The following is a 27,735-nucleotide window of genomic DNA, read 5'->3' on the forward strand; positions in this document are numbered from 1 at the left end:
TGTAAATCTAGCACATTTCATTATGTAAATGTGACAACAGGAAAAAAAAATTTTTTTTCCCCTTTGTATTTGTAAAACTCAAGAGTGCTCATAACCTTCAGGGAAATTGGTCTTTGTTCTGGGAGTATTTCAAGTGCACCACATAAATTGTCTGTTCCAATGAATGCAGAAATAGAACCAAGAGCGTGTGCACACAGCAACTTGAAAAATTATTTCATATTAGCTGTCATTCTGCATCCAGAACGGTATATAAAACTGACGGAAAAGGAAACTGGAATACCCCTCACCACTGAGGAACGTTGCTCTCCAGCTCTTCATTACCCCTATGAATTATTTTTTTAATTTTATATTTTATTTATGTGTTTGTGTGTGCAGGCACCTGTGGAAGCCAAAAGAAGGTGTCAGATCCCCTGCAGCTTAAGTTACAGGCAGTGGTGACCTACTTGACATGGGTGATGGGAACCAAACTTAGGTCCTCTGCAAGAACAGCAAGTGCTCTTAACTACTGAACCATTTCACCAGCACTCCCCATGACTGATTTTTTAAAGTACCATTTTCTAGAGACAAGGAAGGCTCAACTCATTTTTTAAAGGTGTGTTAATGGGGGAGGGGCTGGAGAGATGGCTTGGTTGTTAAGAGCACTGACTGCTCTTCCAGAGGAACCGAGTTCAATTCCCAGCACCCACATGCAGCTCACAATTGTCTGTAACTCCAGGATCCAACACCCTCACATGGACATACTTGCAGGCAAAACACCAATGCACGCAAAATAAAAATAAATAAATCAGTTGTTTTTAAAAAGGTGTGTTAATGGATATTTAACCCTGCAGATATTTTTGTCTTTGGTGGAATTTCATTGTGGAAATAAATTAAATCTTAAATTTTTTTGCTTATCTTCTCAAAACAAACATTGGCCATTAATTCTTAGAATAAGTTGATCTGAATAAATAAAACAAATGGTTAAATATATACAGTTTTTCCCTGAAGTAAGAAACTCAGCTTTAGAAGTCATAGTAACGACAGAAAATGCTAATAACATTTTATAAAAATATGGTTGCATGTGTGGTCTGTTTATAATAGGTAGGTCTTTTGAATTTTTTGAATACATAAAAACTTCAGTATAATTCTTTCTAAGCTTTTGGTCCTTTGAAGATTTTTTTTGTAGAAGGTCATTTATGACTTGACTTCTTAGTACAGAAAAGGGAAGGCTGTTCAATTTCCATATATAGAGAGGGTATTGCTATGTAGCCCAGGCTGGCCTCATACTTCAAACTCTCTTGTGTCTGTACCCTAGTGATGAGATAAAAGACATGTGATACCACATCCAACTTCCACAAAGGTTTTAAAAACTATTGTGATGGAAAGTAAAGTATTTAGCTAATAAGAAAATCATCTGTTTTCCCCTCTGCTTCATTGCTCTTTTTTCCCTGCCCCTGTGAATTCCAGACTCACTGTGTGCATCACTTTGGACAGACATCAAACAGTTACTCTAATTACAGACTGAAGGGATTTTTGTTTGTTTGTTTGTTTTTTCAAGACAGGGTTTCTCTGTGTAGCTTTGCACCTTTCCTGGATCTCGCTGTGTAGACCAGGCTGGCCTCGAACTCACAAAAATCTGCCTGCCTCTGCCTCACGAGTGCTGGTATTAAAGGCGTGTGCCACACAGCCCAGCTCTGAAGTGATCTTTAATGAAAGGATTGACATTTTGATTAATAATGAAACAGTCCTCTACTGTTGATCCTTTAGATAAGTAAGAAACTGGAGGAAACCTATCTTGAAGATCTTAAAATATGCTTAATCTATGTGTTTATGCTGAGCTAATTAATGGACAAATTAATTAGCCAAAAGGTAGCAGCCATTAGTAATGGCTACAATGTACAACCATCAGTAATGGCTATAATGGATGCAAATGCAATGGCCATAAAAAATATGTAGATAGGTCCCGCCCTGCTGAAATGCTGGCTACTGAAAGATTTGGGGAGAGGAGGAAATCACCGTCTTCAGTTGTGAGCTCACTATATGCCCACCAGGCTCCAGGGGATGGTTCTGAACCCCTGCTTATAACAGGGGGCTATGCCTAAGCTCAATAGGTCACAAAACAAAACAAAAAGAAGTGAATATGGGCAAGGGGTCTGGGGCAGGGGCACTGATAGGGGTGGGAGGAAACATGAATTAGAATGCACTTTATACATGAATGAAAATGTTAAAGAATGAACTTAATAAGAAAAAGAAAAGAAACCTATAGATAGAATCAATTAAATGGAAGCACATAGAGTTAAAGTTCTAATACTATCAGTTGATAGCAAAGAACCCAAATAATGCCATTATGTTATTCCTCTAATAAGGAAACCACATCCTAAATGGGCTCTGGACAACTTTGCCAGTCTCTCATTAACCACCGCCATGGCCCCTGCTGCTTGCTTTGTTCATCTCTGACACCCCACGGCCCAAGGCCTGTGTGATTCATTAGTCCTAGCTAGTGCCTGTTTTTAAAAGCCATTCCACCCTATGGAATACAATTTTCTCCAGATGGCCTCTATTTCCTCTAAGTAAGCATCCAACCGTGTTTTGATTTGCTGCAATAAAAAAAAAAAATTCCCTTCTCTTGCTTTCCATTCATCTAAGAATTTCTACTCATATTTCCTCGTGTTGGTAGTTATGTTCTAATTTCATAGTTTTCTTTCCTGTGGTTTTAAAATAGAGTTTTTAAAATTTGTTTTTTTTCTGTTTACTTGATCGAGTACAGATTCATACATCCTCTATCAAATGCAGTGTGTTCATTCTTAGGAAAGGAGCCTGTGCTTGGGAACAACACCACATTAGAGTTAAAATCCTCAGTATCAGAGCTGAAGAGAATGGCTCATTTGCTTCTGTTGAAGAAGACCTGTGTTTGGTTCCCAGCATCCACATGGTGACTCATGACTGCCTGCCTGTAGCTCCAGTTCCAGGGGATCCAATGCCCTCCTCTGGCATCTGAAGGCACACTAGCAGTGCACAGACACACATATGCATTCATATACATAAAACTAACAAGTAAAAAAAAAAAACAACTCTCAGTAGTGTTTTTGGATCACAAAAGTACCAGGTACTTTTCTTAGTGTTTTGAATGTACTGATTGAAGTAATCTTGTAGGAAAAGTCCCATTACAAACATCTTTTCCAAAGGTGCTGTATATCAAAGTGGAGAAAGGTGATTTGCTGAGTCATAGCAACCATAATTTAGGAGATGAAAATCCAACATAAGAGTATGCCTTATTTATTAAATTCCCTTCCCATTTAAAATTGAATATCTGAGGGAGAAAAGAATACCCAGAAGACATCAGAATAACTTTTCATGAAACACATGTTGAGTCTTTATTTTAAAAATGGACTTGAGGGGGCTGGAGACACGGCTCAGTGGTTAAAAGGGTATGCTGCTCTTGCAGAGGATCAGAGTCTGGTTCTCAGCAACCATGTCAGATGGCTCATAACTGTCTGCAGTCTCAGATCTAGAGGATCTGATGCCTCTGGCCTCAAAGGGCACTTGCACTCATATGCACATATCCACACCATCACTGCTAGCATATACACACATCATTAAGAATAACTAAAAATGGGCTGGAAACTTTATATAGCATTTTTAAAAAATGGGATTCCTTTGTGAAGATCAGGCTAGCCTCAGTGTTGTTATGATGTCCAGGCTATCTCTGAACACCTAAGTGGACTGCCTCTACCTCCTTATTGGCATGTGCCACCATACAAGACATGTTTTAAATAACTACTATTAGATGCTCCTTTACCAAATGTTATCAAAAGACTAAAAACGTGTATTTTTTTTCATAATCATTTGGTATATTAAAATCTCAATACATACTGACAATTTGCATAAGGAGCTTCCTAAACTTATGGGGATAAATTTAAGAAAAACATCCAATACTATCCTTTGAAAATGTCACAAGCATTTAAAAGTTTATGAACAGCATCAGATGGTATTCTGCGTCTTTACAATTATTTTTATCTACAATACCAAGCAGTTTGGCCATAGACTCCAAAAAGGTTAACAAATGTACCTTCCTATTCATCTGTTTGTTTGTTTTTAAACAGAAACAATAAGGATTTATAAAATGGAAATCTCCAGTTGCCTTTAGCAAGAATACATGATTCCTAGATTCTCTTCATGGCTCTTCTGAAGGCAATCAGGTGAGAGTACTGGGAAGAGGCTTCAGGATAGACTCCTGCAGAACTCCAGTGGAAGTAGAGCAGAATGGAATACAGCCTGTTACTTTGTCTCTGGTACTGTAGGTAGAACTGTGGATGTGCATAATATCTAGGTCATGCTGTTGACCTTAGTTGACCTTACATTTTATGGATGGTATGAAGACCACTTTATTCAAATGTTCTTACATTTTCAAGTAGTGCCTGAGAAATATTTTATACTTACATAATACTTAGGAAAACTATTACTCAGTTATATAATATATTGATAATAAATTGCGTTCTTTTTTTTTTTTACTTTGGTCTATAAATAAAATCATTAATGGACAAATCTTAAAGAAGTGGGAGGTGTTAGAAAGATGGCTCAGTGGTAAAGAGAACTGGCTGATCTTCTAGATGACCATGGTTCAGTTCCTAGCACCCATGTTAGGCGGCTCATCACTACCTGCAACCTCAGCCTCAGCCTCAGGGGAGATCTGATGCCACTGGCTGCTAAGGATATGCGCATTAACCTGCACATACCTGCCCCTGCTCCCTCCCATTCCATTTCCAGTCCCTCTCCTGTCTCTGTGGGCACCAGGCACACATGGTATGCATACATACATTCGGGCAAAATACTCATAAACATAAAATAGATCTTTTTAAAAGGATAGTAAAATGGAAAAATCAGTATCATTTTTAGTTTCCTGTCATAAACATACACTGCCAATTACAAAATATACCCTTTGGATATTAATTCAAAGGAAGTGATTTTACAAAAAAAATGTATGCTATTTTTGTATAACTGTACTTCAAACAGCTTAACTTTCTGTGGACAGTTTGTACTTTTTTTCTATATCTTTAATATGTCATCTACGTAAGAAATTTCCCAGAATACTTAATAGTTTTTTACAAAGTGCATCAGGTCAGCATGACCGGAATAGTTTGTGTCTGTGAAAGGAGCCCAGAACCGTCTATTAATATCAACATAAACAGATCAAGGAGGCTTGAAGGGCATGACACTATGTCCTATAGCAGTATTTCCAACACATCCTCAAAAACTGCAGTATTTACTGAGTTGTCAGTGTCTTGTCCAAGGTACAGAATATAGAGGACTTATACAGACATTATATGGACTTGCTTGATCATGAGTTGAGCTTGTATCATTAAATGATAATAAAATGACTCAAAATGCTACCATATTTCTCTCAACTTAAAAAAGGTACATTTTAGAGCCCATGTCAAGTTACCCAATGGGGCTGGAGAGTAATGGCTCAGTGGTAAAGAGACTGGATGTTCTTGCAAAGGACCCAAGTTCAGTTTGAATTCCTTTTGGACAGTATGCAATTTTTTTTCAATTGTCTTATATAACACAGACTTAGATTCTGGCAGGAAATTAGTGTTTGTTGTGTGACACTATTCTCTATGGAGATGTAAACAAACATTGGACTCACTTAGATAGGGAGCCAACGACAGAACAACATAAGGATATCACCAAAGTCCAAGTTGGTGAGCTGAGTTTCATTGGAATTACTCACAGGAATATGGCTGAGGTGTGATTTTCAGGAGTGGAAATGACACAAAAGACAGCTGCATCACCATAAGCTCAACCCAACATAGATGTAATGGCTCATAAAAGCTGGAAACCTGGAGCTTATCATACAACTTTTGGAAGCTTGACAAGTTGGACAGTGTTTTTTCCAGGCAGCTTGGCTAGTCTGAGAGTCTTCCAGCTTCCAGTCCTTAAAGCTTTTATTTTGCTGGGGGAAGGAGGGAACTGGTGAGTTTGATCAATTTTAGGGACTTCCTGGAACTTTTGAGTTGTCTGCTTAAGGAGTTTCCCTGAAGGTTAGGATGTTTCATTTCCCCTTAGAATAGCCTAAGTCTTCAGAAGCTCCTCTGAAACATGGGATGTTTCACATTCTCTTCTCCACTCCCACCCTCCTCAACTCTGCTTGTAGAACATCTTGCATCTTAACAAGCTTCCCTCCAAGGTGGAATGTTTTATATCTTGGAGGAAACTGCTACATAATAGTACTGTATCAGAGAGAAAATTATACAGATAGATAAATGCACATACGCATATATATATAATATATATATATGTACAGATGTGTATATGTTTCCATACGAATATGGAAAGAGAGATCAGGCATCAGGTGTACGGAAGAGAAAAAACATTTTGCACAAGTTTTGATTAGATAGGGTCCCAATTTTGTCTCTTGAACAGAATTGGAAATCTCTGTGCTAAATCTATGCTACTTTCTAATGATTTGGGGTGTTTATTTACGTGCCAAACTTCAACACTCCACACAGATGATGCCCTGAAACATTTATAGGGTTTCATGGCAATGATTTTCACTCTTACCTGCCTAGAAGCTATTAACTATTTCTCAGTCAGCTCATGTTAACATTCCTATCTAGGACTCTGTGATTTGGGGCAAAGGTTAAAATCATATTATATTGGAGTTTTATATGACTTCTGAGTTGCTAAGGAACATTCAACATTCATATCATACTTTTTCCTTTTAATTCAACAAGAATGTAGTCATTTCAGGACTAGATAGCCTGTCAGCATTTCACAAGCACTGCCAGTTATAAAAGTTCATTCACAGTAGTTTGAAACTCCAGAATCTTTATAGGAGTCTTAAAATATCAGCCAAAATATTTTAATAAGACATCATAATTAATTTTTCTTCTAACAAATCCCTATTCAAGTATTTCTTTAACTTTTAACAAAGATGGCTGATCTAAGCTAATAGATAATCATCTATTATCTAGGTAGTAAACACATGACCACATCAGATGAATGAGTATAGGCTGAGTATATATTGTCTCCATGGCAACCTGGAAAGACTCAATGAACATGAAACCATCTTTAGCTAAGCTTAGAGTTAAGGGTTAAAAATAGACAAGCAAAGAGGTCTTCCCAAAGTAGTGCCTGGGCAATGTGCAGGGAATTCACCACTCACAGAAAATGTAAGATTTGGGAGAAATGGTTCAGTGTTTAAGGGCACTTAACTGCTCTTGCAGAGAACATGGGTTTCTTCCCAGCACCCACACTGGGAGGCTCATTATAGTTTGTAACTTCAGCTCCAGGGTACCTAAAATCCTCTTCTGATCTCCCTGGGTAACTACACACACGTGGTGCACATAAACTTATGCAGGAACTGTAAGCATTGAAACTCAGATGGAAAGGGATCCTGGCAGTCGGGAGCAGAGGAATACCACAAAGGCACCATAAGCATAGCAGTTTACATCCCTGCTCCAGGGAAAGGTTTCTCCAAAGTAACAGCTCTGCTCCCAGCAGGAGAGAGTTTCCCCAATGAAGTTGTTATAGTTCTGCTCAGGTCCCCTGGGGTGTAACAACTCAGCTCCACTAGGGGAAGGTTTCCAAAGTGGAAGTGTTACAATTCTGCTCTACTTTGCTCCTGTGAAAGATGTTACTTCTCTGCTCTACTCCATTCCAGCGACAGAAGGTCTCACTCAAACCTCATTCAAGAGATTTATGGGGAGGGAGGAATCCAGGAGTGTGGCTGCTTTGCCAGGGTGGAAAAGGCAGCTCCCAACTGAACAAGTACAGGACTTATATGGGGCTTCTTAGGGGCAGAGTTTTTCCAGAGTGAAGATTTTCAGGGTGGGAATTGGTTGGATTTCAGTCCCTGAGCTGGGACAAGCTCAGAGATTGGTTGTTTTCGTGTGTGTGTGTGTGTGTGTGTGTGTGTGTGCGCGCGCGCGCGCTGAGCTGGTCAGGAGCAGAGTGTGTTTCTTTGGCTCTGCTTTCAGGGCCGAAGTGTGTTTCTTTTACTGGCCTTTTTAAAGCTTTTGGCTCTGTTTTCTGGGCCAGTGAATTGGCTCTGGTCTCAGGGTCAGGGTGTGTTTCTTTGACTGGCCCTTTTACCCCACATTCCCCCCTTTTTGTTTATTAATAAACTGGGAGTTGAAAAGAGGGCAATATTATCATTAGACTACTTTCTGTTGAACTGGGGCATTGAGGTTTTTGGGGCAATCTTGATCTTCATTGTCAGGATATAACCAGGTGCTGTAGGTTTCCGATTCAGTAGCTAGGGGCTGGTAATTTTGTAATAGTAACTGGTTAAAAGTCTGGTTAGAAATCTTTTGGATCTATTGTTGAAGGAATCTAGACAAGAAGTTTATAAGGCAGAATGCAACTAATAGGATTAAGAAAAGGAAGAGAAGAGGGTTTAAGAAGGGTAGTGTCCGGTTCCATATTGGACAATGGAATCAGGATCAAACTTTCTTTCTTTCTTCCTTTCTTCCTTCCTCCCTTTCTTTCTCTCTCTCTCTCTCTCTCTCACTCTCTCTCTCCTCCCTCCCTCCCTCCCTCCCTCCCACCCTCCCTCTTTCTTTCTTTCTTTCTTTCTTTCTTTCTTTCTTTCTTTCTTTCTTTCTTTCTTTCTTTCTTTCTTTCTTTCTCTCTTTCTTTCTTTTTTAAAGATTTATTTATGGGTTGGAGAGATGGCTCAGCAGTTAAGAGCACTGCCTGCTCTTCCTGAGGTCCTGAGTTCAATTCCCAGCAACCACGTGGTGGCTCACAACCATCTGTAATGAGATCTGGTGCCCTCTTCTGGTCTGCAGACATACATGCAGACAGAACACTGTATACTTAATAAATAAATATTTTTTTAAAAAAGTATAAAAAGCAAACAAACAAAGAGAATTTTTAAAAGATTTATTTGTTATATACACAGTGCTCTGCCTGTATATATGCCTTCAGGCCAAAAAAGTGGTGACACTAGCAGTTATGCCCAGGGCTGCAAGAAGGGGTATGACCTGAATTGCTCATTTCTCATGCCCTGTCACTCTAAATTCAGGGATGGGAATTGGCAAGAGTTCTTCACCAGGTACAACCCCTAGCTTTGGAAAAAGGAACACCAGGACATAAGTCCCAGACTACCTAGCTGGTAGGCAGTGGTATACTTATGTGTCACAGAGAATTGAGGCATTGTGAATATTTGGACATGGGGGCTGGGTGATAGTACTAAGGGTTATGGTATTATCAAAGTCTGTGGAATCCAGGGTGCCCACAAAGTGTGTTCCTGAGGAGTTAAAGCGGTCTGCTGTGGACTTGTTGTACTGCTCTTGTACACTGTAAAGATTTGTTCCTTGAACTAGTTCAATAAAACACTGATTGGCCAGTAGCCAGGCAGGAAGTATAGGTGGGGCAACCAAACTAAGAATGCTGGGAAGAGGAAGGGAGGAGTCAGGAGTCCCAGCCAGATTCGGAGGGAGCAAGATGAGAATGTTTTACTGAGAAAAGGCACCAAGCCACATGGCTAAACATAAATAAGAATGATGGGTTAATTTAAGTATAGGAGCTAGTTAGTAATAAGCCTGAACTACTGATGTAGCATTTATAAGTAATATTAAGCTTCCAAGTCAACTATTTGGGAAGAAGTTGCTGGGTATTTGGGAATTGCTGGCAGGACAGAAACTTCTGTTTATAGTAGTCTGTGATACTGAAGAGAGGGATGTGAGAGATAAAGGGGCAGTAGTGACATTTGGCTCAAAGCAAATATCACACATACATACATACATACATGTAAATAAAAAGTAAATCTTAAAAATGCAATATTTGTATGCAAGTAAGATTACTGTGAGATATTAGTAGATATATGCTTCACTAGATATAGGCCTTATAAGAGCCAATGTGAAGTTAGATTAAATGGGGAGGGTTTTTTAAATAAGATATAGAGATGATACCATCAAGAACATCTTCATCGGAGGGATGATTTTGAATTTTGGATGGAGAGTAGAGCACAGAAAATGAAGACCAAAATGGAGGCCACAAGAAGACAGAGCTGTGGACTAAAATATATAACCTAATAGAGTAAGAATATTATGATCAGATTGCTGAGTGGGAGATAAGGCTAAACAGGTATAGCTGTGCCAGCTGGGGAGGACATGGACAGCAGAGTTGAACCAAATTTTCTCCTGCCAATCATCATTCACTGGGATGCTTTAAGTAAACACACACACACACACACACACACACACACACACACACACACATAAAATAAGGGGAAGGGGAGGAGTCAGTGGTTAAGAAGGCTTGCTGCTTTTCCAAAAGACCCAAGTTCTCTGGTGTCCACACTAGGTGGGTCATGATTACCTGTAACTCCAGTTTATGGGGATCAGACACCCTGTTCTGGCCTCCACAGGTACCTGTATTCATGGACACATACCCACACATATGCACATAATTGCAAAAATGAAAATAAGCGTTAGCAATGTTGTGCAAAGGCAACCAAACATCTAAATGAATCCCTGTGGGCTTCTCCCCATTATGCTTCACCTTGGACCCTTCAACTTAACAGCTTTAACATTACCGCCTTCCTTTCCCTTGCTCCTGATGTCTAGTAGACACTTCTGGAAAACATTCAGAAGTGTCCTGCCCATATCAGCACTGCTCCCTCAGAGGTCATGTTGAAAAACATCATAAGAACATTTCTTGGGGGCTGGAGAGATGGCTCAGTGGTTAAGAGCACAGACTGTTCTTCCAAAGGTCCTGAGTTCAATTCCCAGCAACCACATGGTGGCTCACAACCATCTGTAATGATATCTGGTGCCCTCTTCTGGCCTGCAGGGACACATGCAGACAGAACACTGTATACATAATAAATAAATATTAAAAAAAAAAAGAAGAACATTTCTTGTCTCATCTCTTAAGACATGTTAGGATGGTCACTCCTCGTGTTGCCAAATAAGGGACCAGTAACCCTTCTAACTACTGAATAGAAAGATGTTTAGCTGATTTTTTTAAAAAAAAGTCCTTCTTAAATCATTAGTGGTTTCAGTAGACACGTGAGCTGGGTCAGGAGCCCTGGAAGGCTGGAACTGACACAGGCCTGAGGCTCACTCTCCTTATTTTACACTGGGACCAACAGAATTGCAGGAAGGCGAAATGGCTTGCTTCAGCAGACACAGCTCATGTCTATAGCCATGGTTCAAATCTGAACTTCTCACATCTAAATAATCGCATCTTACCAAATCTCATTAGTGTACATTAACTTAGAGCAGGGAGCAAATTCTTATGCTATGCAACAGCATTTCTCGTATCCAACACTGGTATTTGAACCAGATAGTTCTTTGCTGAGGGCGGGACTTCTGGTGCATCATGGAATTCCTATCTAGTAATTCCTGTCTGGTAGATGCTAGTGTCAACCGCTCTTCTTCTTTACAATAAAGCAGGCATTGCCGAACACCCAGGAGGTAAACTGATGGAGAGCTATTACCACTAAGTTATAGCAGGTGCCCTCCCTGGCCTTTGGATTATTCCTGATACTTACGCTACCACCTCCCCACCCAACCTCTAACTCCAGAATAACTACTTCAGAAACCAGTATGACCTAATCTAAGGGCCTCCTTCCAAGAATTTCACACTTTCAACCTGCCAGCATGGGTTTTTCCCCAGGTTTTCTGGGTTCTGCTGAGGTGTTAATTGTTGGAATCTAGTTATTCCAGGCTAGCCAAGGTTACGGGTCCTTACCCCATCTACTCCACACATGACTGCAGCAGGTCTTGAAGTGTATGATGTGCTAAATGCTGTCCTGGGCCCCAAGAAGTAGAGACATTGGTAAAATCTCTGATCTCTAGTACTCTAGCCTCCTACAGGGACACATAGATAAAGGAACCCTTGTCAGCCCTGGGATGAGTCTTAGGCGAGATACATACATGAGGCTTGACAGGGTCTTTCAGGTAGAGAAGCAGTGTATTCCAAAAAGCCAGGAATCCTGCTCTCTCCTGGGTATGGTATCAGGCTGGGATGAGGAATGAAGCCGAGAAGCAGGTCCTGAGGGCTCAGGTCCTGAGGAGCCAATGGTACTATGCCAAGGAGTTTGGATATTGGTTCTGAAGATGAGTAGAATCTGTCAGATTTGCATTTGAGACAGATCTAAAGTCTGGAAAACCCCAAGATAAACACTTGATGTGCCTATAAAGGAATTGTCAGAAGTCACTCTTGCTTTCCTCACACCACTACAACCTGCCAGAACAAGGGGGCACAGCTCCTTTACCATGCAGGGAATCAAGGAAGACACCCTTTCGTACCAAGGGGAGAACTTCCTTTTCAAAGCCTTTCAAAGAGGTTGAATTCCCTTTCATTGCAGGGACCTGCTCAGAATTCAGGATATATAAGATAAATGGTCCACTCTGTCATTTCACAATATATGGTTCAGCTGGCTTATGGTTAAGAGGTGTCTCGTGTATGTGTGCTTGCGTGTGCACATCACCTCTTTGTTTCCGTGGAGAGTGAAGGGCAGATTGATTTTCAGAATGCACTGCGTTTAGCAGCTGTGACTTCTGTGTGCTTATTCTGACAAAGTGCAAGCCCAGACACAGGAGCAGAATGCACCACACCAGCTGAGATTCGAGCTCTCCTAGGGCTCTCAAACTGGCTTTGGTAAAGGCACTTGGCACCAAGTCTGGGACCCACATGGTGAGAGGAGACAAATGATTTCTGCTAAGTTGCCCCATGACCTTCACATGTGCTCTGTGGTGTTAGGCGTGTGTACAAATGCGTATGTGCACACACACACACACACACACACACACACACACACACACACGTCTGCACATTAAATAATTGTAACAAAAGGAAAGAACTCTTTTTATAAATCAGACTGGGTTCATTAAAGACCAGTGCAGCTGATGACATGGAATACAAATGGACAGCTCTCTTAAAAAAACAAAAACAAAAACAAAAACAAAAACAAAAACAAAAACAAAAACAAACGGACAGCTCTCGGCGGTCGTTCAGCTCTTGCTTGGACTAAGCCAGGATAGCAACTATCTGAAGCTATCCCGGTGCCTGTACAGAACAAGCGTTCCTATCATTGTTTCAAAAGGAAAGTGGTGGTGTCTTGAAATGGATCCCTACACACCTGTCTCCTGGCTCAGTGAGACTTAGAAAAATAGGCTCATGAAGGAGGCTCTAAGCCTGTATGCAGAAGGAAGGCAGAGAGGTATAGCATGGATTAGACATTGTAGCAAGAATCTTTTTTTTTTTTTTTTTTTTTTAAAGATTCATTTATTTACTATGTATACAGCATGTATGACTGCAGGCCAGAAGAGGGCACCAGATTTCATTACAGATGGTTGTGAGCCACCATGGGGTTGCTGGGAATTGAACTGAGGACCTCTGGAAGGGCTCTTAACCTTTGAGCCATTTCTCCAGCCCCTGTAGCATGAATCTTAAAAGGTCTTATTAATAAAAACAAACCTGGAGCTGGGTATTGGGGTGAATGCTAAAAGATCAGAGAAGCAGAACAAGCCACAGCCACCTCACCTTGCCAATTCCTCAGCTGATCCTGTTTCCTCAGACTGGAAACTTCTGAGTCCTCATCCAGATGGATCTCAGCTGAACTGCTGCTCAAAAGCCTAAAAGTAACCAGGCTCTAGTTCCTGGTTTTCACACCTTATACACTTTTCTGCTTTCTGCCATCACTTCCTGGGATTAAAGGCTTGAGTCACCTTGCCTGGCTGTTTCCAGTGTGGCTTTGAACTCACAGATGGATCTCTGTCTTCGGAATGCTAGGATTAAAGGTTTGTACCACTATTTTCTGGCCTCTGTATCTAGTGGCTGTTCTGTTCTCTGATTCCAGATAAGTTTATTAGGGTACACAATATCATGTATCACCACGAGACATGAAAGACAGAGAAGGTAAAAGACAATCCTTACATCTGGATACACGGGATAGAAAGCTATTCTCTTACAGGCAGATGCTGCCCCTCCCTATGTGATGTTGCCTTGATGAATTTTCCTGAATGTCAGTCAAAGAAGCTAGGAATTGTGGGACACACTTGTAATCCCATCAGGGGCACGGAGGCAGGAGAATTACTGCAAGCTCTACACATTGAGTTCCTAGCCAGCCAGTCAAGGCAATATCTCAAGGGGGTAAAGGGGGTAAAAATGTCAGTAAAGGGCATCAGTGGAAGTAACTAGTGCTACCCCTCACCCCCATTCAATGCATATTTCTTTGTTTATTTGTTTGTTTTTTGTTTTTTTTTGAGACAGGGTTTCTTTGTGTAGCTTTGCACCTTTCCTGAAACTCACTCTGTAGCCCAGGCTGGCCTTGAACTCACAGAGATCCGCCTGGCTCTGCCTCCCAAGTGCTGGGACTAAAGGTGTGCACCACCACCGCCCAACGCATATTTGTTTAAAGAGCTGATTTGCTAACTTTGTTGGGGGTGGGCGGAGGCAGGAAGACTGCAAATTCAGACCCTGTCTGTATTACAGACTGGATTCAAAGGCCAACCTGGATAACTCACCTAGATCTTGCCTCAAAATGGAAAAAAAAAAAAAAAAAAAAAAAAAAAAAAAAAGGGTGGGGGTGGGGCGTTGAGGCCATAGGTCAGTGATAGAGTGCATGCCTGGAATGCTTGAGGCTCTAGATTCAATCTCCAGCACTTGAGGGAGAGAAAACAAGAGTTGATTTGCAGCTAACACATGGTGGCCTTCTCTGTGACTCGTACATTACTCAGATGGTCCTGGCTTCCTAGAATTCTTAATACAATACCAGGAATTTTCATTAGCAGCCATCACATATGAAATCTTCTTTCAAAGTGACTCTAGTGCCTTTCCACAAACGACCTTCCCTATCTCTAGCCTCTCCCAAGTCCAACCCACCTAGATCTCAGAGGGAGAATTTACATTCTTAAAACAGTGCTTTGGTTAAGTCCCCCTTTTCAAAATCTCTCACCTCCTATGTGTTTTCAAATAAAGCCCAAACAGTTAAAGACGGGTAGAATCCCACACACCAGGTTAATTCTGAGCACCACCACTCTTGCTTACAAGGCAACATGGTACCCTCAGCGTCCCAGGAATGGACAGTTGGCCCTCATTCTCCCCACACTGGTTTGTTTGCGGACTAGCAGCCAGGAACCCTCCTACCCTCCCTATTTGCCTTGAAAGAACATTCCTGAAGGTGCTATACTAGGTGCAAGGGAAGCCGGCGCTCCCTGCTCACACATCCTGACTATTCTTCTCCACCCCTTTCAGGGATTGCTTGCATCTCTGACTTCCAAGTAAAGGGGAGATGCTTTTCCCCATCAGGATACAGCTAGCCTTGAGTACAGTAGGAAAAAGGGAAAATTCCAAACCTTGGGAAGATGCCGGGCACACTTTGGGGTCCCAGCAAACATCTCTTGATGGTATTGACAACAAGGAAGACATTCCACTTTATTTACTTAAAAGTACTGTTACCCACCACCCACTCCTTTCTTCTCAAGGCCGGGACTTCCCCCTTCATCCCCACGTGCCTCAGGCGAGAAAAAAAATCAAATATCATTAATTTGATTGAAATTGGCTTTGATATATAAGAAACAAAATTTCTTTTCTAATCCCGTAAGAAGTAAGAACTTCCCAAAACTCTCTCCCTCGGCCCTACCTAGCATTGAATTTCAGCTTTCTTGAAAAGAACTGACCAGGATCTTGTCTTACTAAATAAAACTTTGTATCTACTCTGAAGGGTCAGATCGCCACCAAAATCCCCATTCAGGACAAATGTTTGTTGTGAAACGAGGTGTCAGGACGAACTGTCTTTTCCAGTACAAAGCTGGAAAAGAAAAGAAAAGAAAAAAACAAAACAAAAAACCAAATCCAACCAAACCAAACAAAACAAAACAAAAAAACACCCCAACGCGTTGAACCCCCAATTAGACCTTAGTCTACGGGTGACAAAAGCGCCTTAGCCACCCCTGTGTTCTCTAAGCTGTTGACTCAGGGGCTTTTCTTGAACAAAATGCCTCCTTTCATGGACCTTGCCGTCAGTCACCCTTCACTTACTAAGGAGTGTATGTCCGATTTGTTTATCTGAGTGAAATCTCTGTCGCGCTCAGTCAGTCATCTCGCTCAGCCACCGACAGGAGCACGTTTCCTTAAATCAGAGACCTGTGAACTCTACAGGAGAACTACATTACCCAGAGGGCTTCGCGCCCTTCGCAGGAAGGACGTCTGCGCACTAAGATACTCAGTTCCAAGTTTGGAGCTTTTAGCTGCCAGCCCTGGCCCATCATGTAGCTGCAGCACAGCCTTCCCTAACGTTGCAACTAGGGGAAAAATCACTTTCCAGACTGTTTTGCAAGGTGTGCAATTCCATCTTGACTCCCTGAAAGTCCATCTGCTGCATCGGTCAAGAGAAACTCTACTTGCATGAAGATTGCACGCCTGCAGCTTGCATCTTTGTTGCAAAACTAGCTACAGAAGAGAAGCAAGGCAAAGTCTTTTGTGCTCCCCTCCCCCATCAAAGGAAAGGGGAAAATGTCTCAGTCGAAAGGTAAGAGCCTGTTTGCATTAGTTGCAAAAAATGCAAAGGCTTATGCATGCATTCATGAATGCATGGATGCAATTTTCGCCCGGCGATTGCATTTTTAAGTTTGAGGTTTTCCACAGCTCAGTTGCATTTCCTGTTTAGTGTGTGTCTTTTTTTGCAGACACAGAGAGTTCCTGTAAGGCAGGGCTTGCAGTTCAGCTGTGCATTGACATTATTTGCATTCTTCTGCTAGGATTACTGAGCCTTTTTGCCTTTTGCACAGTCAGGAGAGAGATAGCAGGTTGGTAGCGTCTAAATGTGCAATGCTTTATATAATAGTACATTTCTTTAGTATGCACGCACATTCTAAGTAATTTTGTGTGCAACAGGAATCCAAACTTTCTAAAAGTCTCGAGGTGAAGAGGAAAGGTAAAACTCGACTTAAACTACTAGCAAATTAATGTGATCTTGTATTCTTTGGGGGAATGAGCTACTGCGGTGCCAGTATTCAGCTAAATTTGTATTGATTTCGCTTTAGACATTAGGCAACTTTTGATTTTTAAGAGAAGTAAAGGTGAAGTGTGGAGAGCAATATATTATTAAAAAAAATAAAGTAGGCAAGCCTTGCTCTCCTGAGATTTTACACTTTTATCAGTCACTTGCAGTGGTGAAGACCTGAATATGTTTGGCCATTTGGAAGATGCTTTTGCACCTGGGGGAGGGCTTTAGGGGGTAACCATATTTTTAAGCATTGCATCAACATAAGACTACCATACCATCTCACTGACAATTGCAATGAAATCTTGTAAGTGTGTAACTGCATATATTTGGTCAGAATAAGTCAGAAGTTCGGGGCTGTGGCTGTCTTTTTTTCTTTTTATTTCTCAAATTTATTTAATTAAAAAACTTTTTTTGTAAGGGTGTATTTTGCAGACTTACTGATGTTCTGTGGCGGGAATTAAACAAACAAACAAACAAACAAAGTCCTGGTATGGCGTCAGAGCTGAAGGGGTGCTTAGGTGCTTGTGAGAGAGACCTTTAATGACCTGTTTCGGGAGCAATCTTCCTTACCATAGAGAAATCAGATGTCATCTGAAAACGCCCCAAAATGAAAGGTGCGCTAGCTGCTGGTGAGCTAGACTACCTGGGAATACCACTGGAATAAGCTCTGGAGACATTCAAGTGTCCATAAGCTTTTTTGCCACACTTCTTTTTTGGAGTTGTGATAGGATTTAATTCTACCTGACGAACGTGGTGTGTCTGATCCCAAGAAGAAAGGAATGTTCGTCAGAGTTTAAAGTAAGATTGCTTGTGGTTGTTGTTGGCTTTTGTTTTGTATTTACTCTTAGGGGAGGATGAACTATTTTAACTATTTCAGAAGTGTGCCTATGAACCTAGAAATGGGCATTTTTTTAAGGTGTAGATATTTCTTAGACAGGAAAAACTCAAAATCTTGTAATTGAGCAGAGAAATAAGAGTTTACAAGAGTCAGATCATGCTATAACATACTTAAGAGATGACTTCTAGTTACTTTGTATTTGGTAAATATTCACTCATTCATTCAATTCAGCTTAAAATATGTATGTATGATATACATGCTTAGGTCTGTCAACGTACATGCATACTATATATGTATAGGCACATGTAGATTTGCATGTATATATGTGTGCATAGAATTTTGGGATACACAAGAATATTTAAAATGAAGTCTCTTTCCTCAAGAATTACCATCTGGTTTGAGACAGCAGGAATGTGAGGAAATGTTTGTGACACAAGATAGCAGCATGGATTGGGCCAGTGAGATGGCTTGGTGGGGACAGGTGCCTGACCACCTTAATTCCATCCTCCAAACCCAAACGGAGGAAGGAAATACCTCCAAGCTGTCCTCTGACTTCCACACGTGCACCCTGCACAGCCCATACACACACAGAATAAATAAATGAAAAGGTAATAAAAAAAATTTTTTTTTTAAAGCCCAGCTATTGAAGAGAAATGGGGCTACTGGAGTGTAGAGGCCATGATGGTTCATTTACTTAGTAAGTTGTCAGGAAGTTGCCTGAAGAGGTTTAGATGGGCTGCCATCCTCCCCACTTGTTTTGGGCCTTGGGTTCTAAATTAACTTCCTCCTTGCATAGTTTTTGGTCTTTCTCGGCAGGTCATTTTTGTTGTTGTTGTTGTTGTTGTTTGTTTGTTTCTCCTTGGTAAGCTAACAGGGTTTTTGTGTGGCATTTCCCACTCTTGATCAGGGATTGGTTGTCCTCAAATTAGTTTCCATTTCTGCAGATGAGTGTTCTCAACGGAATCCTGCTTGCAAACTATATCTGGTATGAACATGAGGTTTTTGTCCAAAAAGAAAATTATTGGTGGAAAGACGTGGGCAATCATTTTCGAAATGGCCAAGGAGTCTTGGCCTGGACTTTTTATGTGGACTTGGCCTAGCACAGCCAGGCTCTCCTAAATGGCCAAAAGCACTCTTTTTTTTTTTTTTTTTCTACTTCTTCTTAGTTCCAGACTTCTTTCTAATACTTTAGGCAAATGAAATAGGAAAAAAGTGAGAGGTGGGTACAGTCTCACAGTATTGAAGAATTTAACAGCATGTTCAATTCACGAACCTTTATGAACTTTTTAGATCACTATAATTCAGTTTTACAGACCTCTAATTTAAGGCATAGCAGAGGCAAAGAATTACAGACTGCCCAGGAGCTGGAAGGATTGGGCGCCTTCTCCCTAGCCTTACCAACAGTGAGATTCCGAGAAAGAATTTTCTTAAAAAGAGATTCTGTTTTCCACAGTTGTGAGTTTAGGTGGTGTGTTTCTCAGCTTGTTTGTATTAGCTGTCTGGGGTTGAGCTGACATTTTTCAAATATTAAAGCAGTAGTGTGCCTTTTGAGGAAATCTGAAATGTAAGTTAACAGGAAGGGTACCAGAGAGTACAGGAATTCCTGCACATTACAGGGAGGCAAGTCACAGGAAAAATGTGTCATCTACACTACCCGGGCGAGAAGACTATTGTTATCAGCCAGAATGGTCTTCTGAGTGGGAGAGAGAGGGACGGAGAGAGGAGGGGGAGGGAGGGAGGCCTGTCGAGCATCTCCTGGTTTACCTGAAAATGTATGTTTGACTCTTTTAGAAGCCTGTCTTTCTCACTTCTTTTCCTATTCACCTCAAAAAAGCAACAGGAGCTTATTTGAGTTAAATGTAGTCATAAGTAAGTCATGTAAGAAATGCTCACAAGGCCGACTTCAGAAGGGAATAGGGATGTAGCAGGGACGCTCCCAACCCTACCGAGTTAATCTCTGTTTCTGTGATTCACTCCATCCTGGGGAACCAGATGTGTAAATTTCTCATTCAGCACACATGCCTTTGTTGGGTTGTATCAGACGGACTTGTCATGCTGAGCCTGTAACCTGAGCCAGTGTGTTTTATAACTCGGGACACCCAGTCAGAATAGGCACCTTGGGCCTCCTGCGTGGTGTGTGGTGGTGTTGCCTACAGTTCTTTTTAATATGATGCATATTAGCTAAATGGTGTGTGTGTGTGTGTGTGTGTGTGTGTGTGTGTGTGTGTGTGTGTGTGTTGGTGATGCAGCTCCTCCCAGATACAAGGGTTGGGATTCTCATCTCTTTGTTTTTCACAGATTAATACCATTTTTAAAGAATCCTCCATCTGTGAAAATCTAAAAAATCTACAAGAAGTATTTTTAAAACTTTAAAATGTACATAAATAGTACTTCTTTATTATAGGAATATTCAATAGAAGAGGAAAACAAAAATGACTAATTACTGCAGAATGCATTGTGATATATACTCTTTCAGACTTTTGGTTTGTACATATGTATGTGAAAAACAGGGAAAAATGTATATCACTAGTGTCTGTTAGGCTACCTTTTATTTCATTTACCAAGATACTATTAAGTATGTTTGAGTCAGTGTATTTCTACATTTGCAATATCCAATTCATTTGCATTTTCTAACATAGACTTTCAGAGTCTGCTTACTTCAGTATCAGGCACATTGCTACATGTTTCAAGGCATACAATAAATTCCAGGGAGTCAACTGCAGATTGTGGATATCTGCTTCTCCCTCATGCCCTGATATTCCTCTGTATTTCAAATACTAGGCTTTTATTATCATTATTGTATAAATGATCCCTATTCATTGAAAAATTTAAATATAAGAAAAATTAATGATAAGAATATATGACTTGAGCCAGCCGCACATCTTCAATACTAGAACTAGGGAGACAGAGGCAGGTGGATCTCTTTTATTTGAAGAACATCCTGGTCAACATAGTGAATGCTAGGCTAGCTAGGACTGCATAGTATGACCTTATCTTAAAAATTACACACACACACACACACACACACACACACACACACACACACACACACACTCACCTTAAACTACCCAGAGATAATTACTGTTCACTTTTGATGACTATCTTTGTATATACAGTCTTAAATGTGTTATTTTACTGTATGGAATATTTTCCTTACACTCTCCTATGACTTTGGCTGTCTTCCCACATTAGTACACATACAGTAGCCTCATTCTTTGTTATGGTTTCATATTTTAACTTGTAAGAACACAGTCATATACTCAGTCTTCATGGACTTTTACATAGTTTCCATTTTATTTGCAGTTATAAACAATGTTGTAAGGAATCCCTTGGACATAAATTATTGCACATTAGCCCAGTTATTTCTTAAAAAAAAAAAAAAACCAACAACTTTGTATCAGAAATATTTTCATACAATATATTTTGATCCTTTTCTTTCCCTTCCCGCAACTCCTCCCAGATCCTCCCCACCTCTCTCCCCACCCAACTTTATGTTTTTCTCTCTCTAAAAGCAATAACAGAAACAAAACAAAGTCAACACAGACAAACTGCAAAAAGATCAATAAAATAAACCGCCAAAACAACAACAACAGAGAAGTACACAGGGTGTCCATTTTGTGCTGGCCAACTACTTCGGGGCATGGGGCCTGCGCGACCATGTGGTTGATGTACCCACATGTCCAATTATTTCTTTAGGTTTATTCCTAGAATTGGAAGTCCTGGGTCAAAGGGCATGTATGGATATGTGGCTAGGATATTCTACAGGGAGTCGGAACTCTCTCAGCTCTCCAGTGATATTTGGGAGTTTCTGTCTCTTCTTTTCAAGCATTATGGTAAATATTGCCAAATGTGACACTCTCCAGAAAGATCATATTTTTCCTCCTCTTGAGTTTAATTTGAAACAAAAAAACCTTTGCCAACTTGACAAAAGATATTTATATTCGATTCCTACTTACATTTTTTAAAGTAATAAGTTGAAAATGTTCACTTTTCTTGACATTCCTGTTTCATTTGTTTCTCCCCCTCTCATAAAATGTGTCTTTAAAATCTTCACATAAAGATAAAATTATTTTTAAAGTTAGGCCAGAAAATCCCAAGACTGTAGAGGATAGATAATCATGGGTTGGGAGTTGGGTTCTATGTAACTAAATGATTTTATCCCTTGATGAGTTCTAATTTTATTTTGACCAAAATGTCTTGTGTACATTTCACATATTTTATAATGTAAACTCATGTTGTTTACACTGTCGATAGCTGTCCAGACTCACATAAAAACAATGAAAAAAATATAATGATCTGCTTTGAATTCCAGACTGAGAAATGACCTATTTCTGGGCGTGCCTGGACTTTTAGTTACCTCTACAAAGAAAAGTAGTCTTTCTTTAGTTTTGTAAGTCATTTTTATGTAGCACCTGGCTGTTTTGTGGACATTGTAGAAAATAATGAATTGTTTAAGTTTTAATTACAGGGCTAATCCCAAGGAACAATTGATTTAAATTTACTTCGTTAAAACAATTAAGGCTGCAGTTAATTTTGTTGACCTCACAAGTTATGTGCCTCACAAGACAGGTGTGATGTATTCTTAGCTTAGTTTACCCTTAGTAACCCTGCCTGCCTCCGAATTCTGGTTCTACCTGATGAGCTTTAAGAATAAGAAAGGAGTTTCCGGCACAGGCTTGTCACTTTCGAAAGGAGCAGACTGAGGCCTTAGAATCAATGCGTTGCCACAGACAGTGCCACCCCAGGTAAATGCAACTCTCCTGATTCTTCACCCAAAGTTCTTTTCACTGAACTACACACCAGCACTCATAAGCCACATTTATACCCCTCCCCCTCCCTCGGAATTTAGTGTATTTTACGTTTTTCTTTTTGTTTGCTTTGTGGGGAGCAGGCTGGAGGGGGATGGGGGTGGGGACTGATGATACAATTATCAGAGCTTATTATTCTTTGCCCAAGAAATGGTGATCCATGAATCATGGTGGTAGATTTCTTACCAATCCTCTGCCAAAAGATATTTTGCAAATGCTCACAGTCTGATTGCCAGTTGCCTGCAGAGTACAGCTATGAGTTTTAAGCTCTATAATTACTGTTTGCCTTTTATGGACTATTTGCCTTTGAAATATCTTGCTGGGTAGATAACCTTCGCATATGTCTTTGCCTCTGTAACTTTCAGTGTTCTGTTGTGTTTATCGATAATTGAAAATTGGTGTTATTAAATATATTATTTTTCATCAGTAAGGATAGTTGTTACTTTCCCCCAAAAGGTTTGGGGTAATTAAACTATAAGCACAGCTGCCTTTACTCTTCCTTACTTGCCCAAAGTTTCTTTATCTCTTTGCTTGATCATTTGGAAGTTGCAAAAAATAGTGCAGAAGTAGTGGCTGAAAGAGTGTCCTTCCTCCTACATGGCCCGCTAAACAGACTTAAAGGTTGCATGGTCCTTTACTACCTTTTTGTTTTAAAACTATGAAGAGGGCCTGGGGAGATGGCTCAGTGGTTAAGAGTGCTTATTCAGCCACCGTGGGGACTTAACTTCAAAGCCCCAGCACCCACATTAAAAACTGGGCAGGATTATATGTGCCCTCGTCCCTGCTATTGGTAGGTGGAGACAGGTGAATTCCATAGCTCCATGGCCAGGGAGCATAGCTGAAATGGCTGCCTTCTGGTCCAGCTAGAGATCTTGTCTTAAGGTGATAAGGCGAAGAAGTGTAGTGATATACCTGCCCTCCTACTCTGAGTGCGTGCATAGGTGTGGCTACCTGCACACTCACAGACATGTCTCATCCTTGTACAGCACACACACACACACACACACACACACACACACACACACACACACAACCCAGGCATATAGAACCCCACACAAACAAAACAAAAGGGGAAATAATACGCTGAGGATGTTGCTCAGTGGTAGAGTAGAGAAGGTGCTTACTATGTGGCCCCAAGGTGAATGGTCCAAAGGAGCATAGTTGGTAGGACGGAAATGGATGTCTCCATGTCCCTTGCTGCTTTCGGTTTCAAAGTCTATGGAGCCTTTGAAAGGTTATCAGAGGCAATTGAGAAAATGTTAGCAGTAGGCTTCCCTCTAATAAAACAGATCTACAAGCATAACCACCCAATACTGTGTGTGTATGATTCCTCACTTCCTCCTTGACTACCACTACTGCCGCTGGCCACCCCTGCCTGCTTGGATTTTGTTTCCTCGGACGCTCTTCTCTTCCTAAACTTGTCCAGGCAGTTTGATGTATAGACAACAAGCCCGCTCTTCTCATTTTGAAGAGGAGCTTCTGTGAATCACTCAGTTAACTGTGCTCAGAGTCAAGTGTTCAATAGGCATTTGTAAAGTTCCTTGTCCTTGGTTTTGCTTTCTAGTATGTACATCCTACTTCAGTCAGCTCTGGGGGCTGTCTTAGATGTGGATCCCTCTATCATGTCATTCCAAAACACTGTTACCATCACACACACCCCTCATTCCCACTCCCCCACCATCGTTGTCAATATTTGCTATAGTCACTTTTCATGTTTAAGTTTTTAAAATATCAAATAAACCCTATGAGCAGATACTAGTATCCTTCATTTACAAATGAGTAAATTAACTATAATATGTTTTCCCCTGTGGACTGATGGGACATGGAGGTGGCAGGAGGCAGGAAGCAGGAGGCAAAACCAGGCCTGTTTCACACCATTTCCCAGGCTTATAACCAGCAGCCAGAAAACTAGAGCCTCTGTGCCAAATCCTATGAACTAAACCAGATTCCCTGCTCATTTTTGATGGTGCCAAGGGCCTAACCCAGGGCCTCATGCATGTTACACCTGTCCTGTGGAGCTATAGCCCAACTCCAATTTAAATTTTTTAGATTGGCCGGGTGGTGGTGGCGCGTGCCTTTAATCCCAGCACTCGGGAGGTAGAGCCAGGTGGATCTCTGTGAGTTTGAGGCCAAGTCTAGTCTACAGAGCAAGATCCAGGACAGGCACCAAAACTACACAGAGAAACCCTGTCTCTAAAAAACAAAAAAAAAAAAAATTTTTTTTTAGATTGACACCTAACATTTAGGGTATAGTATATAATTCAATAAATATATACAATGAGTGGTGATCAAACTCAGGTAATTGTCATTTCTTTGCATTTCTGTGTACAGAGGACCTTTAGACTTTGCTTGTCTAGTTATTTTGAAATATATATTACATTTCTTTCAACTATAATTCTGTTACCTTGGGCTGGGACAATGCAAGCAATTCTTCCTGGACTGGAGAGGAAGCTCAGTTGGAAGAGGGCTTGGTTGGCAGGCACAAAATCCTGAGTTTGATCGCCAGCACTGAATAAAAAGGGAGTGGCTGTGAGCACCTGTAACTCCATCACTTAGGAGGTTGAGGCTTGCGGGGCAGAAGCTCAAGGTACCACCCTCAGCCACATAACAAGTCTGAGACTAGACCTGGCTTTATGAAACCACATTTCAAAAATAAGTAAATAAATAGATAAATAAGCCAACATAATTAAGGAGGAGAAGACACAATTGCTTGCATTTTACTGTATTTTGGTTTTCATGACCAGCTTTCAACAATTGCAGATAGCCACAAAATGATATTTCATGCCACTGAGACAGATATGTAGCATTCAAATTCAGTATTTATAAATAAAATGATGTTGTGAAACAACTATGGTTGCTTAGTTTCTGTAGCTGGTATTTGCTCTGCAATATTGGGACTGGGTAGTGCTAACAGAGATTCCATGTCCCACAAAGTAGAAAATATTTATCGTTTGTCCTTTTCTGAAAAAGTTTGCTCTGACTTTACTCAGTTGAGGAGTGGAGTCAGCGGGGTCTTGTTCTGTCAGGGCTCCGGGATTGCATTCCTCTTTGACTTTAAGGGGACGTTCTTAACCTGGGTCACCACTGGTCTGTCCTTCCTGCAGCCACCTCTTCGGCCCCGCCCACAGGAGATGTCTGAGTAGCATTTCTCCTAGCTATGAGAATTTAGGCCATTGCTTCTTTCTGCCCAAACCAGCCACTCCTCTCCTTTAGCCCACCAGGGGTCCTTTTCTATCCTGTCTGTGCTTCCTGTTGGCTTTGCATTTCTTTCTTTTCTCTTCTTGAGAAGTTGTCCACTCATTTTCCTCCTCACATTCTCTACCCTCTCCTTCTTGAGCCCATGTGTTGTTTAGAAAGTGCATTCAAGGGGATTTAGCTCAGTGGTAGAGCGCTTGCCTAGTAAACGCAAGGCCCTGGGTTCGTCCTCAACTCCGGGGGTGGGTGGGTGGGGGGAAGAAAGTGCATTCAAAGTCCCCCTCACGCTATCACCAATGTCTGGCGTCAGTGACTTTCATCATGACCTGACCCAGAGGGCTGCATCGATTCCTTTGTGTGAAGATGGAAGTCTTCTTCCATGCTAGAACAGTTGTCATGCTACACAGAGAGGTTTCTGGTTCTCATCGCTTGAAAATGCTGGGATGTTTTCTTATGTTTATCCCTAACCCTAGTGGCTTGTTTGATGGCAGCTTGTTGGTTGTGTCTTTGCTTATAGAGTTACTCAGGTCATATGTACTGTGTATATGGAAGGAGGACAGTTGACATAAAGGTTCTGAAAGTGAAGGAAGGTAAAAGGCACAGGAGGCCAGAGACATTTTGGGATGATACCAGGTTTTGTTAACTTAGGTCGATTTAGTGATATACAGTGAAGGTGCTAGTTCCCAGGATCCCAGAAGGGGGCGCTGCTGGGAGTTCTTTCTGTTTCAGACACTGGACTTCATGATGCCTGTGAATTATATCAATTCTCCCTCTTGCTCAGTGAGGTGATATCCCATATTGTAGATGGGGAAACTGAGGCCACAGAGATTAAGAACTTAGATGTCAGACTGACAATGGCAGAGCAGAGGTTTTAGTTAAGGTCAACACAAGTCTAGAACCTGAGTTCAAGTCCATTCCACTTTAGCTGCTTCTCCAAGATAAATTTGTGAAACCCTTTGTACAAAAGAAGTGGCTGCAGATAGAAACTCTGATCCGAGTCCATAGGTTTTAGATAGATTTGGGCATGCCTGAGCCCAGCATGGTGATTAAGAAGGGTGACCTGTGTCTAGCTTTTTATAAGCTCCTTTTGACGTGTCCCTTTAAGTGTCTGTTGAGCGTAGCTTGCTGAGTCTGAGTCATTCTGACTGCTCAGGGTGAGTTCCAAGCGTACATTTCCATTTGGTTGAAGGAGGCCGATTACAGTGATCTCCTGACGGATATTGAAGAGTGTGTCTCCTGGAAGTTCACGCTAAAGCATTGGTGACACATGGTTCTGTTCGCTGGTTATAGTCTGGACTATCGAGAAACTGGGTAGATCAAACCTTGTGTGTGTCTAAGTGATACTGCTTCAAACTAGAACACAGCCAACCCTTTTGCCTTGGTTATTTCCTTTCTTCCTGGTTATTTCTATGTAAATATATCAAGTGCAATTTCCTTGAAGTTATGAATGAAACCGTATCTCCACTTGTATTTCCTCTTGTATTGGACAGTGTGAAGAAACCTGAGATTACATTTGTGTAGTCAAGGAGCTAGAAGAATTTGGGAATGACTATTTATTTATTATTTGCTTAATTATTTGAGGCAAATCCTCCCCATATAGCCTAAGCTACTTTTGAACTAACTATGTAGCCCAGGTTAGTATTGAACTCATGACGATCCTCCTGCATCATCCCTCCAAGTGCTGGGATGATAGATGTATTCCTCCATGTCCAGCTAAGAATCTCCTTTCAAATCAATAACTTCTTTCTTGTCTTTTCTTCCAGCCAAAGCAAAGCTGTCATACCCATCCATCAAACTGTGCACAGAAGATGGTTATTTATTTTCTTCCTTTAGTCTTTCTCCTCCAATCACAAATGAAATGACATGAGTTAGGTATAAGAGCAAGGCTAGACTCTGAAGAAACATTGGGAGTAGGTTCATAAAAACCAATGCATGTGCCGAAATAGCTT

The 27,735-nt window shown here is 41.0% G+C and overlaps 1 protein-coding gene across 1 annotated transcript in view; it reads left to right on the plus strand.

Moving 5' to 3' along the window:
* The first annotated feature begins 16,165 nt into the window (after positions 1-16,165).
* Map2k6 (mitogen-activated protein kinase kinase 6) overlaps positions 16,166-27,735 on the plus strand; it is a 134,354-nt gene continuing 122,784 nt past the window's right edge. Inside the window, exon 1 of the mRNA XM_006970454.4 lies at positions 16,166-16,468. Within this exon, the coding sequence (XP_006970516.2) occupies positions 16,453-16,468 (16 nt within the window). The 5' untranslated portion in view covers positions 16,166-16,452. The remainder of the gene's footprint in view (positions 16,469-27,735) is intronic.

The sequence above is a fragment of the Peromyscus maniculatus genome, chromosome 8, assembly GCF_049852395.1.
Source record: "Peromyscus maniculatus bairdii isolate BWxNUB_F1_BW_parent chromosome 8, HU_Pman_BW_mat_3.1, whole genome shotgun sequence".
NCBI classification, from domain to species: domain Eukaryota; kingdom Metazoa; phylum Chordata; class Mammalia; order Rodentia; family Cricetidae; genus Peromyscus; species Peromyscus maniculatus.